A 13,509-nucleotide genomic window follows, 5' to 3' on the forward strand; every position below is an offset into this window, starting at 1 on the left:
ACTTCAATGTAGAATGCACACACATTTGTTTAAGCAAATAATATATCTGGTTGCCGTGACAATAACCTCACAATTTTTTCCTGTCTCTACAGTTTCCCTAAGCAGCTTTGACAACATGAAAAACAAAATGAAACCGTTTCAACTACAAGCTGAAAGAAGCTCATCCATTTCTTTGCACAACACTTGAAAATGCAAGTAAGGTGTTTTACTTCCACTGTTAAAGTTCAATTTCCATCACTGATGTTAGATGTGGAATAAAATTTGTTGAAGTGATCGTTTTATGCTGACAATTAATTTATGAAATGCTTCCAGTGAAAATGACAGACTTGGTGATGAATGCTGCACTTTAAGGCCTGTTAAAAATGGCAGACAGACTGAATGAAAATGTAGTTTTATTCTCTGACAGTAGGTGGTGCTTAAAGAAAAACAGAAATACCTTGGGGCCTCGTTTAAAATTGAGTAGATTACATCCTTAAAGTGTGTGTATGCACAGGAAGATTGTGTGTACATTTATCCCACTGTCTTTTCCCCAAAATAACCATATATGGAGCTTATATCACCTGTTTTTCTATGCATATCCTCATCTGCATATAATTTCCATATACATATTTCCATCCATATGATAGCTTACTGCTGTGTTTAAAGGTATGAGATAGGCTGACTGTAAATGCTATTTGTGCAGTTATATTATATTGCTAAAAATCATTGTGTATCCTTTTCTTGTTTAAAATAAAAATATTAAAATATCTGTATCCTCGCCCACGGACAGTCAGATTGACAGAGGGTTATAAACAAACAATTATTTGTCAAAATATTTAGTTTTATCAATATCAATATCAATAATCAGGCATTATGGTAAAAATGGAACACTATAGAAACAGCTAACCTGTACGCAACAGCGCAGGGTTGGGCGGAACTGACAGAATGGTTGTTTCTTACCCCTGCGTTTAGCCTAAAACACTGTATTCACATTCATCCCGTTTTAAATTAGACTAAAAACACATATACGTTTTTCAGATTTTCCATCGCGGTGTTCTCTCCATATTTATGATTCTATAGAGCCTTTGGCCACTGCCTACAATGCGCTGGATCCTTACTGGAATCCAAAAATTACTCACTCCCACTTTGGCCTTGGACGACAACATGCCCAGTACATTATGGGTGTTGATGTTTTCCTACCTATTTTGTAAAAGGGAAGATAACAGCTAGTTAGGTAGCACCGATTTAAAAAAAAAAATTAACCTTTCTACTGCATAGGCATCCAAGTTTTATTGAAAGTCCTTTTTGCCACTGGTGAAGTGCCCCTTTAACTTAAAATTTAACTTAAAAATAAATCTTATTTGCATTTGATTTTGTTGAGATATCGAGGAAACTAAATAAAACTAGAGGGAGGGACCAGGAGCGCAGCTTGTCCTTTTTGGTATGTTGTCCTATTTGGGCAATTTTGCTGCAGAGTGGAAATAGATTGAAAGTGACTGGATGTTGAATGATGTTATTCCTATCATTGTTTCAGGCTGGGTAGCCTCCTCCCACAAAAACATCAGTCTTTACCCCCTGAGTGTCCTGGTTCGAGACTTTCAAATCAAGTCTTCATACTCTGACAGACTACTTTGTATGTCCCTATCTGTCTTCCAGAAGCCTCTCCTTATGCAGTCCCTCAGGCACTCAGGGGTGTGTCTGTGAGACGGGCGTCTGTGGGGGATTTGAACTACTTTACATGTGCTGCTCTTTCCCTCAACTACTGCAGGATTTAATACCATAGCAATTCTTTCTTTCTTCCCTTTGCTCTTTTCTTCCCTTGATCTGTTCTCCTTACTTTTTTATTTTCTTTCCCCTTCCTCACTTTCTCCCCTCTTTTCCTTCCTTCCTAAATTCCACCTTCCTTCCTCACTTCCTTCCTTCCTTAATTCATTCTTTCATCGCTTCCTTCCTTCCTTCCTTCCTTAATTACTTCTTTCCTGTTTTCTTTCCCTTGTTCCTTCTTTCATTTCCTTTCCTGTACTTCTTTCCATTCTTCATTCTTTTTCTTCAAAACCTCCTTGCTCTTCCATGTCTGGTCACAAACAAGCTCAAGTATAGTCATTGAGCAGTTCATATTTGTCAATCAGGACAGTCAAGGAAGGGAAAAGCGTGGCTGCTCAAGAAATTTATAACTAGCATCATTCACACCCCCCCACTCCCCTCTGAGACACACACACACACACACACACACACACACACACACACACACACACACACACACACACACACACACACACACACACACACACACACACACACACACCAGAAAACACATGCAGACACACACACTGCAGCCTCTAAGAAAAGCAGCCGCATCAGTTTTCAGAGCAGCGATCTCTCCTTTCCCCCCTCCCTTCTCTATCTCACTCTCTCACAGTCTCATGCTCACCCACTCACTCTCCCACCTTTTTTTTGCTTTCTCTCCGCCACACATTCTATGGCTTGCTCTCTCTCTCTCTCTCTCTCTCTCTCTCTCTCTCTCTCTCTCTCTCTCTCTCTCTCTCTCTCTCTCTCTCTCTCTCTCGTTTCCGCTCCCTCTCCCTCTACTTGCTTCTCTCACACTCTGTGTGCCTGTGTTTCTGCCAAGGTCTGAGTCTTTCAGTGTGGGAATGTAGCAAGCTCAGAGACAGGACTGTCTTAGAATTCTGGTGCAATGACGGATGCAGGGCAGAGGCTCGGATGTGCACTGACAGAACAGGAGAACTAAGGGCAGGGATTGGGAAAAGGATCTGATGGATTTAACCCTAGCAGCTGTCTCTGCCTGATCACAGTACATCCTTCTCCTGCGCTGCGCTGTTCTCTCCTGTGGGGTGGATTACCGGCTGCCTGTGTCCACTGATGCACCGCTGTAGAGACTAGAGAGAAGATCCAAGCTGCGTAGCCAGAGACGAAGTGCCGTGTCGGGGGAGAGAGAGAGACGCAGAGCTGTCCCTTGAGTGGAGCTGTGCTTCTGGCGCTACCTGAGCTTCTCCACACACACAGACACTCACACATACATACAGAGGCAGGGCTGCGCCAGCCGCGACGACCGATGCGTTAATGCAGCTGTGAGAAAAGATCTGCAGCAGGGAGCTGCCCTCGCTCAAACACTCACGGATTTACAAGGAAAATTTGACTACGGGCAGAACACCGACGGATCCGCAAAACTTAATTTTGTTCTATTTTTTTTCATCGCTATATATGGAGCGTCTTGGGAATTACCTTCGGTTCTATGGGAAGCTGAACTAAACAGAGGCTTGTTCCCAAAACCCACTCTTCTCCCAAACCCAGTCCTGTTCCTTATTGAGTGTGTGTATGTGTGCGTGTGTACGTGACTATTGGTGTCTTTGGGTTTAAGGTTTGTTTACTGTGTTGTATAGAATTTATATATTTATCTGTTCATGTATATGTATATAGGCTGATGTTTGCTGTTCTATTCATGTGAGTAGTCAGTATTGCATGTATCTGTAGCTGTGGAAGAGTGTTAAATGAATATTAATGAGATGCCCAGTTTTGGCTCCCTCCCTAGCCCCCTCCGCTGCTTGCACTACTTCCTGGCTGGGCCCTGAACCCCAGAAGCATGAGTGAGAGAACAGCACTTGGGGCCACCATGGAGACCATGACCCTGGAAGAGCCCGGGGGTGAACAAGCCTCTCCCCGGGCCCCAGGGCCCCTCCGCTGTGGCCCCTGTGCCGTGTGGCCCCGCCAGCAGACCTGGCTTTGTGTTGTGCCCCTGCTGATGGGCTTTGTGGGCCTGGGCCTTAGCCTGATGCTTCTAAAATGGATTGTGGTGGGCTCAGTGCAGGATTATGTCCCGACTGACCTGGTGGACGCAAATCGTATCGGACAGGACCCCATTTTCCTATCTAAACCCAGTGCCCTGCCGAAGGGCTCTGATGGCTCCACGTCTACCACTTCCTCTACACCCTCAGTGGCTCCGGGTTCTGCAACCCGAGCAGCTGAGGGTACAGGTACAGTTCAAAGGACTCGAATTGGGCAGTCCTCAAACCACACGGCCAGTAGCAGTAGCAGCAGTGGAGGCGGGGCGTTAGGGGGAGGGCCGGGGAACAGAGCTCCACACCTGCATAACCGAGTAGGAACGCGAGTGACCAACACCACCACCGCCACCCGGGCCACCAATCCTGTCCAACCGGGAGCAAAGGAGGTCACCCCGCGCAGCACCACGGTCCGAAAATCCAATGGGGAGGGTGGGAGCAAAAACGCATCACCTTCTTCACGGGCTGCGCCACCGAGTACAACCACCTCGAGCACGACAGCAACTACAATGACGGTGAGCACAACCTCCACCCAAGCGGCCCAACCCACCTCCACCCTTGCTTCCCCCTCCAAGCCCAGTCAACGCTGGAACCATGGACGCTCCTCCAAGGGCCCTTCTACCAAGCCTACTCGCCCACACCATCGCTTTAGGACGCGTAAGTGCAATCTTCTAAATATTTCAATTGTGTGCATGCATGGATGTGGATGTGTTAATATGCTTGTGTGCGTGAGCTTGCCCCACTGTCTGTGATAACATGATTTTATGAAACACCTTTTTTCAGGTCTCATTATGTTGCTTTCCTCTAATATCCCTTCCCAACTTCATGTGCATCAATATACATATTCCAGCTGTCTTCTCGGCATTACAAAAGAGGCAGTCAAGCAGTCTAATAGTGTTTGTGCTTGTTGGTGATTTCATTAGTTCTGCATGTTAATGAGAGAGCCCTGTTTTTCATCTGTCTTTATCCTCTCTATATCAGGTGGACTAAGGTCTGCCCACTTGCTCTGTTTGTTTCATATCAAGAATAATGACTGTGTTGGAGCTTCCAATTTTTTATTTTTTTTTAACCAACAGCATAAGCATGTTCGCCCATTTGAAGCTGGTCTATTGTTATAGAGAAATTTGCCTGATCTAAAGCAGATGCTCAAGGTGAGAGGAGGAGAGACAGATAGAAGGCAAAGAGGAAGAGTGCTGCAGAGGGTTCTGGCTGCTCTCGTCCTGTCAGTGGAGATCAGGTCTTAGGGTGGAGATTCCATTTAGATAAGTAAAGATATGAGTACTGCAGTAGGTTTGGTAGGTAGACTTGAGGCACTGGATACACACTAAGACACTCACGCAGGGAGTGTGCACGCACACACACACACTAGAGAGAACTGAAGAAGAGAGATATGAGACCGCTGCACATGGGAAATAGTATTTACATTGTAATCTGTGTCTGTATGACTCCATGTATGTGCTTTTACATCTGTATGATAATACCGTCAGTAACAGTGTTAGGGTTGCTTTTTTGAAATTATAGCTGTTAGGCTACAAGCTACTCCTTATTCATTCAATCTCTAGCAGTTTGCTACATTGAGACTACTTATCAGGGTACTTATTTTATAATTTAATCAGCCGTATTTGGCCAGAACAAAATTATTATTTTTTTTTAATGAATGAGCAATGTCAATTAGGCCTACTATACTTATACTAACAATACAGTAAAACTATAATATTGGAAAATATTATTGCAATTTTATATTTTAAATGTATTCCCATGATGACAAACCAGTCTACAATCAATTTAATGCTTCAATGCTGAATAAAATTATTATATACAAATTGCTATATACATCTTTTCTAATTTATAGAATTGAAGCAGAAACAAAGTAATGAACGGCAGAATTTAATTAAATAAATGGAAATCTAAAATACAGTGTAGGGATTCAAACTGTTGAGTATTTTTTTCTTCGGTCTGTTCATTTACATGAACCCTCAACAAACTAGTTTACTAAAATGAACCTGACTGTGCAATGCTACATATGAGAGATGCATATCAGGCGGGAGCATGTTTGATTGTTTTGTGTTTAGTCACACTACACGATACTCATTGGTAAAAGTAGCTTGTTACTGGAAAAGCTACATTAATTTAAAAGAAGCCGAAAGTGAGTTTGACTTAGTTACTCTCAAACACTGCTCAATTCATTCATGAATACTGAAAGAATGTGCTATCCATATAAAATACAGGCTTGTGTTAAACGACTGAAAAATATTCAGTTTTATTAGGGAATGGGGAATTAGCATTAGTCTGCATGCTAATTTGATGTACTTCTGTAATCAAGTCTGGGATGTTGTTTATTTATAAAGCAAGGTGTTAAAAACAGGCCATCAATTTTGTATGTCAGCACCAATTAGCCAGCGTGGAGTTTGAATATCATCCAGTCTTGGGACCTTAAACAGCCCCTTACAATGAATAGACAATTACAGAGGTAACTTAAATGACATTTCACATTACTGCTCCCGCTTCTTCCTCAATAATCATATCTTGGAGATCGTGGAGAGTTTTATAGCATATTCAAATCCAAGCAGTGACCCTTGTTTATGTATTTTTATAAGGAAAACGAATCAAGATCTCATCTGCATCTTTATGCCCCTGGGTGACATTTTCATATGCAGCGTATACATACAGGGCCTAATATTAATTTTTGCCACACCTGCAAATGTGTGCCATATTTTTTTTACCAGCCATGACAAAAAAAAAAAAAAAAAAAAAAGACACCAAAAATGCAGTTATGACACCAAAATTTTAGATACCAGTGAAAACTCACATTCCTCTATTCCAATTTGATACCACAGCTAAAACTACTAGCTTGACAAATATAAATTTAATAGCCAACAGTTTTTAAAGACAAAACATTTCTTTGTTGTTTGGTTAACATCAAAAGCGCAGACAGTAGCAGGATTATTAGAAAGCTGTTACTTTAAGACCGAATGCACCGATCATGCATTTTGTGTTTGCCTTCACTCAAGACATAACCGACTATGTTTACTAGGATACTCGCCAATACAGGCGTGTTTTTTTTTTTTTTTTTGTCTAATGAAGCGCGGGAAGGTATGAAAGAGAGCTCAACTTCGCGCACTGCCTGAGAGACCGTGGGCTTCGGATGTTAAATTTCCCACACAGTGCGTGAGTAACAAATTCCCATTCGCATGTTACAGCGCTTTAGTATTTGCATTGGAAACGCTGAGATGATGAAGCCCTGACCTGTCAACCATACAAAGAGTCATTCACGTTTGTTCACGTTCTTGTTGTCACAACATTGCATTGTTAGAATTAAAAAAAATTGTTACTGGCCAACTGGCGACTGACACCGTTTCATACACTCCACAACACCGATTTTTACGATTTTTACTCACCGATTGGTGAGTGTTCATTTTAAGCCGTGTATACTGTATATATATAGTAGCCTACATAACTATAGTTATGTATACTGGAACTAAATCCAACACCCTAGTCAACAGTGAGAACATGGCAAACTGCTTGTATAAAGAGAAGCTTATGTATAATTTAATACCACACATTCTCTCTTTCACAGTGCAGTGAATTTTCTCTTGAGCTAAAAGTGCCCCGGTGTGAATACAGATAAGGAAGGGCAAAAGAGGGCCCTGACTCTAGTCTGGGGCCAGAGAAGAACGAGAAATCATGCTTTCGGCCATGGTTCTTGCAGATCACATGGCTGTCTTTTTCTTTTATTAATACGTGTACATTGTCTGTGCCAGGGTCATTGCTAAAATTCACAGGACCTGTGAGAAAGTTTTATGGTTTTATGGGTATACCCATAAAGCAGTGTTTCTCAAACGGTGGATCCTGACCCAAAAATGCAAATCTAAAAATTTCAACTATAACTACTAAATTATTAGTTTGGGGATAGGAACAATTCTCTTATGCTCACCAAGGCTGCATGCATTTATTTGATCAAAAATACAGTAAAAACTTGAATATTGTGAAATAGTGTGTAAAATTTAAAACAACTGTAACTTATTCCTGTGATGAGAGATGTATTATCAGCTTCCATTACTCAGGATGCAATTTTTGCTTATTTATACAAATTTCCATATTTTCCACCCTAAAGGATGACTTGCGTGGAATTGCATCAATCCAAGAAAAAAAAAATGGTTTTGGTATGTTATGAAGACTAAATACTCCAAGGCACTAATGTGGTGAGGTGAAAAGCCTTTGATTAACTGAGCTAAATCGTTAAAAACAACAGTGGACAGAAAGCCTGGGTCTATATGACATATTGAATTCTGTACATCGTTCTGAAAGCATGTGCAATTTCTTTATTTTTTTAAATATGAGATGGTTGGAGAACAGATTTGGTTCTTGGAATACATCTGGATCAAGTAAGGGAGGTGTTATTGTTGGGCCAAGTTTTATGAATAGAATTGGCAACTAGAAAAAGAGTAGTGGACTGTAAGTTGGATTTTGAATGTGCAATATTGTGTCGGGTAATGCATCACTGTATAATATAATACAAGCCTGTTCCGCCCTTGCTTGGACTTTCTCTCTGATGATCGTCTGAGAAGGAACATGATGAAATGCACTGGTAGCGGCCATGAACGAACGCATTCATCTTTACGACTGCAAAATGATCTCATGTTTTGGTGGGACTTGTATGGTAATGCATCGGGAGACAGAGAGTATGTTGTATATTCCATAGGAGCCCAATTGAATAAGCGATACACTAACATCGTTTTAAAATCGGCCCAATGAGAGTGCATCTCTCATTCATATCTGTATCATTATCCCATTGTTCTGAAGGATGGCATGCAGCCATCCATTAGCTGCAGTACTGAAACCTGAGCCGCTCATCTTCTTCCCTGCCTTCCGACTCCATTTCATTCACCCTGATGCACATAGTCCTCCGCCTTTACATTTCCAACTCTAATATTATCCTTTATACTCTCCCCCTCCTTTTCTTCCTGATTTCCTTTTCCCTCTCCCTCCTTGTCTTCATGCCTGAGTTTCCTGTATGTGTTATGTTTGTCTCTGTGTCCTATCTATGTTTGGGGCTGATTTGGCTCAGGGGCCAAGCCTCATTACTTCCTGTGTAAGGAGGGAGTGGGCGGCTGGCACTCTAAATGCAGCTGGCTATCTGCCTTTGGGGGGCGGGGATGCTTCTTCACTGACACATCATTGTGATTCCACGCACACCTTCCTCGGCACAGTCAGAAGCCGGCGTGGTTGAGCGGATTTTGTCAGGTATGAAAGTGCAGCGGCATCAGAGAGAGACACTGAGAACATGTCAGGCTAAAGCCTGGGGAAAAACATAGCCAGTAAATCACATTCTAGCTGCTAAAATAGAGGGCTCAAGGAAGAAAAAAGCTCTGACGTGGTGATTAATATTTGTGACATGCTAACACATAGCAGGCATTCAAGTACGGCGCACACCACAACCCCTGCGGCTCCTGTGGGAAAAGGTGTACCATATAATCATACACTGGGATTAAAGACAGAAATCCATTTAGGGCCGCCTTATAGGAGGTCAGCGAGACTTTTGCCCTGGCCAAGAGGAGCGTAGTTCCAGCTGCTGCTACCACACTGCTCTCCCCAGATACCAGCAACAGGGTATCCACGTGATGCCCGACCACCAATCACAACCTTAGAGGCTCAGAGACTGAGAGACGAACCTTGAGGGAGAACTTCTCACTCCACCTGATGTTTCCCAGGCAGTTCTAAAATGAAGTACCATACTCAGTCGCTGTTATCTTGCAGATTAGCTGACTTTTATCTTCGAGAAATGACGTGACATTTTCACCGGACTTCCAAGTTGTCCTCATGGTCTTTGTGTAACTGTGCACTTACAGACAGTCCTCTCCGGAGCGGCCTTGTTTGTTAGTGACATTTTAGTGCGCCGTGAGAGCCGGGCTCTCTCCTCTGTCTGGAGAGAGGGCGAGATTAATGCGCCCCTATGTGTACTTGTGGTAAGTGGCAGTGAAGGCCATCTTACGTTTCTATAATGTCACTGTGTGATTTATGTGGACAAAATGTCCGCTAGGAAGCCAAGAGTTTGCTGTGGAGTTGGATGAAATATTAATTCACAGAAAGAGAAACATGTAGAACGCATGTGGCAGGAAGTGTAAATAATTAATGGCATCTTTTTTTAAAAGTGCTGGGGATGGCTGGAGTCATGAATGCATGTTGTTTTTTTCACTGCAACGTAGTCTTTCAACACCAAACTGATATGATAGAGCGTTTTATGGACAAACATGCGATGCCACAACCTGCTTGTACCCGTTTACTGAAAAAGTATTAAAAAGTATTGGTAATGGCACACTTCCCTACTGAAAAGACTTCTGGTTTCTATGTTGGGTTAAGGCTGGTTTGGTGGCCAAATCAGAAGGGTTTCTAGCCTTTTATCAGTACTGGGGCAATTATTTTTATGCTGTTATGGATATGTGGGTAACTTGTCATTGCCTGGTGTAAAGAGTGGTTCACAAGCTACACACACAATAAAGAGCTGCTTCACCGTTGAAAGTTTTTTGTTTACTGCACTGAATAAATATAAACCTCACCCAGTTTTTAAGTATCCCATTACTATTTCAGTCTGATAAATGGCAGCAGATGATTCAATGCCTCTGTGAACTGTCCAAATGAATCAAGCTGAATCAACAATTTCAGACTTTTTTCAGAACAGTTAGACTAATAGTGATTCACTTGTAAATCTGTCATCGCCAGTTCTGACAGCTGATAATAAAACACAACTTGATTTATTGAAGTGCCCCAGTAAAAAAAGCAATGCCCCTTTTCCAAACCAGTATATATATATATGAAGAGTTCAGATGCAAAAGCCTCTAAGTGCCATCTGAAATTTTCTTCTAAAATTATAATTTTTTCAAGCTCGTATATTTAAGTTCAGTAATTTCACTTAAATGGCAATGAAAATGACCTATTAATTGTCATTTAAGTGAAATTACTGATCTTAAATATACAAGCTTGATAAAAATGATTACTCTAGAGGAAAATTTCAGATGGCACTTAGAGGCTTTTGCATCTGAACTCTTTATATATATATAATATTTAAGATGGTCCTGGTTGCTTTCAAGCTTCAAATAAGCACCATAAAGTGGTCCATTTGACTTTTAGTGCTTTATACAAAGTCTTCTGAAGCCACAATATAGCTTTGTGTAAGAAAAATACCTCTTATTCTTTGGTCTCTTATTGCCTTTCCCACCACCTACCCATTCGTTCATAGGCTGAAACTCACATCTTGTTGTATAACAAGATATGACATGACATTATTGCATACTGCTGTGGCAGAGTAAAGGGGATTACAGTTCAGTTATTGCATATCCTCTGTATCGAATTACACAAGTTATCAGTTCACCTCTGAATGGATAGATAAGCATAGATGGAAGTGACATTTGGGCTTTTCTGCTGCTGGTACATTGGAATGCTTATAAGAGGCTGAAGTACTTAGAGAATAATGGTACTGTATGTATTTGTTGATGGAGACTCCATTTTGACACTTCTCTCTAGCTAGAGTTGGCAACACCGGGCTGTGGGGAGAGCAGGTGCTGTTGCAGGCCTATCTGCCTCATCCACCTGGAATGGAGAAATTTATTGAAAAAATTATGAAATTACATAAAAATTAATATATACATGTCTATATATACTATCCATTGTTCTGTCATTCTATCAATTGTTCTATCAATTGTTTCAATACATACACACATACATATATATATATATATATATATATATATATATAATTTTATTTATTTATTTATATACTTTATGTATATGTATGTAAAGCTGAGTTATAGTAGAGTTTACATTTTGATGATGACAAATACAAATCATTTTAATATTCATTTATTGTAAATTTTACTTTATTTGAATTCTAAATGTTATTTTGTGGTCTTGCGTTCTGATTTAGTCCCTGTATTTTCACTTTCACAATTGATCTGATTTAGCTCTGCTATTTTAGCTGAATAATATAAATTAAAGTTCTCAAAGGGCCATAATAAATCAAAAGATTTCAGTAAAGATTTATTTGTTCATTTTGACAGGTTCAGAATGCTGCATTCTGATCTTAGTTTGATAAATTTGTAAATGATCTGCTGACACAGTAGTGAAATAAATTGCTATTTCTTAGTAAACTTGTGTATTTGTCTGTTAAAGCAAAAAGCTTTAAAGCATCTGGAGAAGTGGCACATTTGTTGTCTTTTATAACTATCTTTTATAAGCATCTGGAGAAGTGGGTAACTTTACTTGTCAGTTACCGATTTGTTTGAAAAAGACACATTTCTTCTAAAAGAATAATTTTGTGTTTTGATGTGAAATGCATTGTATTATTTGTAATGGATCCTACATCAATTCTATTGTAATTTTTGTGAGCCCCATTGGACCTGCATGTTAACCTCTAGAGTCATCCCCAATTTCACACCATCTGTGACGGCCTTGAATATTGCTTTGTAAATGGGCTCATCTGCTCTTTATGCCTTTTTTCCCCCAGTTATTCTGGAAACCTCAAAAAGCCTTGCTTAAAAGAAATTACACATAATTTCTGACTTCAACCTAAATCCAAAAGGGCACAAGGAACATTCTCATCAAATGTTTTTAGACTTTTTAAAATAAATTAGAATATTTTTCCCTGTTTGCCAGTTTGTTTATTATGAAAAAAAAAGAAGTCTGCAACACTGTTAATTTATGAATAGGCCTAATTGGAATAAGCTTGAAGAATGATTTTAAAAGCAACCTACAGACCATGAGTGCTAAAAACATTTTCTTTTCTTAGCAGGTGAAAATGAAATGGATTCTAAATGCATCAGAAATAGAGACTGTAAACATTATAATTAGAAAATGGTTATTATTGCTACATGAAACACATTGTTTGGAAAAAGAGCTGTGAGTGTGTATGTTTGTGAGTGTGTATAGGGAGGCATTTGTGTTCTGTGGATATATACAGTATGTGTGTGTCTCATTGGTGTAATCCTGGCATGGTAAAAGCTTCGAAGGGATAATGTAAATTACTCCAATCTCAGTGTTGTGCTCACCCCAAACTCTGGCTCTCCTTTAATCTCCCATCCCATCTTCCATATTTATCTCCCTTCCTCATTCCCTTATGTTTTCCAGTAACGATCCGTGACCCTGACGCGCTGTGTTCCGCCCCAAAACAAACTTTGCACATCTCCTGAATAATGAGAGGGAGAAATGCGATGGAATCTCAGGGACTCATTGACTCGAGCTACACGAAGAGCTTCTCAACCTGTCAGGCAACAGAATGAATTATAAAATAGGATGCTATGCTGAGGATCTTCTCTCCACAACATCTCTCACTTTCCATTTGAAGTGAAATATTAAATCATTGATAGTTGAGTTACACACCAACAATACCAAGCATCTCTTAAAGCACCTGTCACAGGCAGACATAAAGGAACTCCTGCGCAGGGAATGTGTTTGATCTGCTCAACATTCAACAAAGCACATAAAAATAGCCTGTTGAAAAAAAGAAACGAAAAAAAAAAAAAAAAAACGCGGGAGGACGCACTTTGACGCCAGTGATTTTTGGAGTGATGCCTTACTTGCAGTCATTTGCCGAGCATGACATGTTGTTTGTTCCTTTTATCTGAATATTTGTTGTTCGAAACACACGCAGGTACAAATTCAGGTGTCGGGTACGATTTGTTCTTCCAGGTATGCCAAATATTCCCAGATTTATTCTCTACTGTATTGTTATTATGCTTTT

General features: G+C 40.4%; 1 protein-coding gene across 1 annotated transcript in view; it reads left to right on the top strand.

The window, feature by feature from the left end:
* Positions 1-2,621: 2,621 nt before the first annotated feature.
* The window catches only part of nrg3b (neuregulin 3b), a 152,686-nt gene continuing 141,798 nt past the window's right edge, over positions 2,622-13,509 (top strand). The window contains exon 1 of the mRNA XM_081392001.1: positions 2,622-4,433. Within this exon, the coding sequence (XP_081248127.1) occupies positions 3,581-4,433 (853 nt within the window). The 5' untranslated portion in view covers positions 2,622-3,580. The remainder of the gene's footprint in view (positions 4,434-13,509) is intronic.

The sequence above is a fragment of the Scardinius erythrophthalmus genome (genome assembly GCF_964197995.2).
Source record: "Scardinius erythrophthalmus genome assembly, chromosome: 18".
Taxonomy (NCBI): Eukaryota; Metazoa; Chordata; class Actinopteri; order Cypriniformes; family Leuciscidae; genus Scardinius; species Scardinius erythrophthalmus.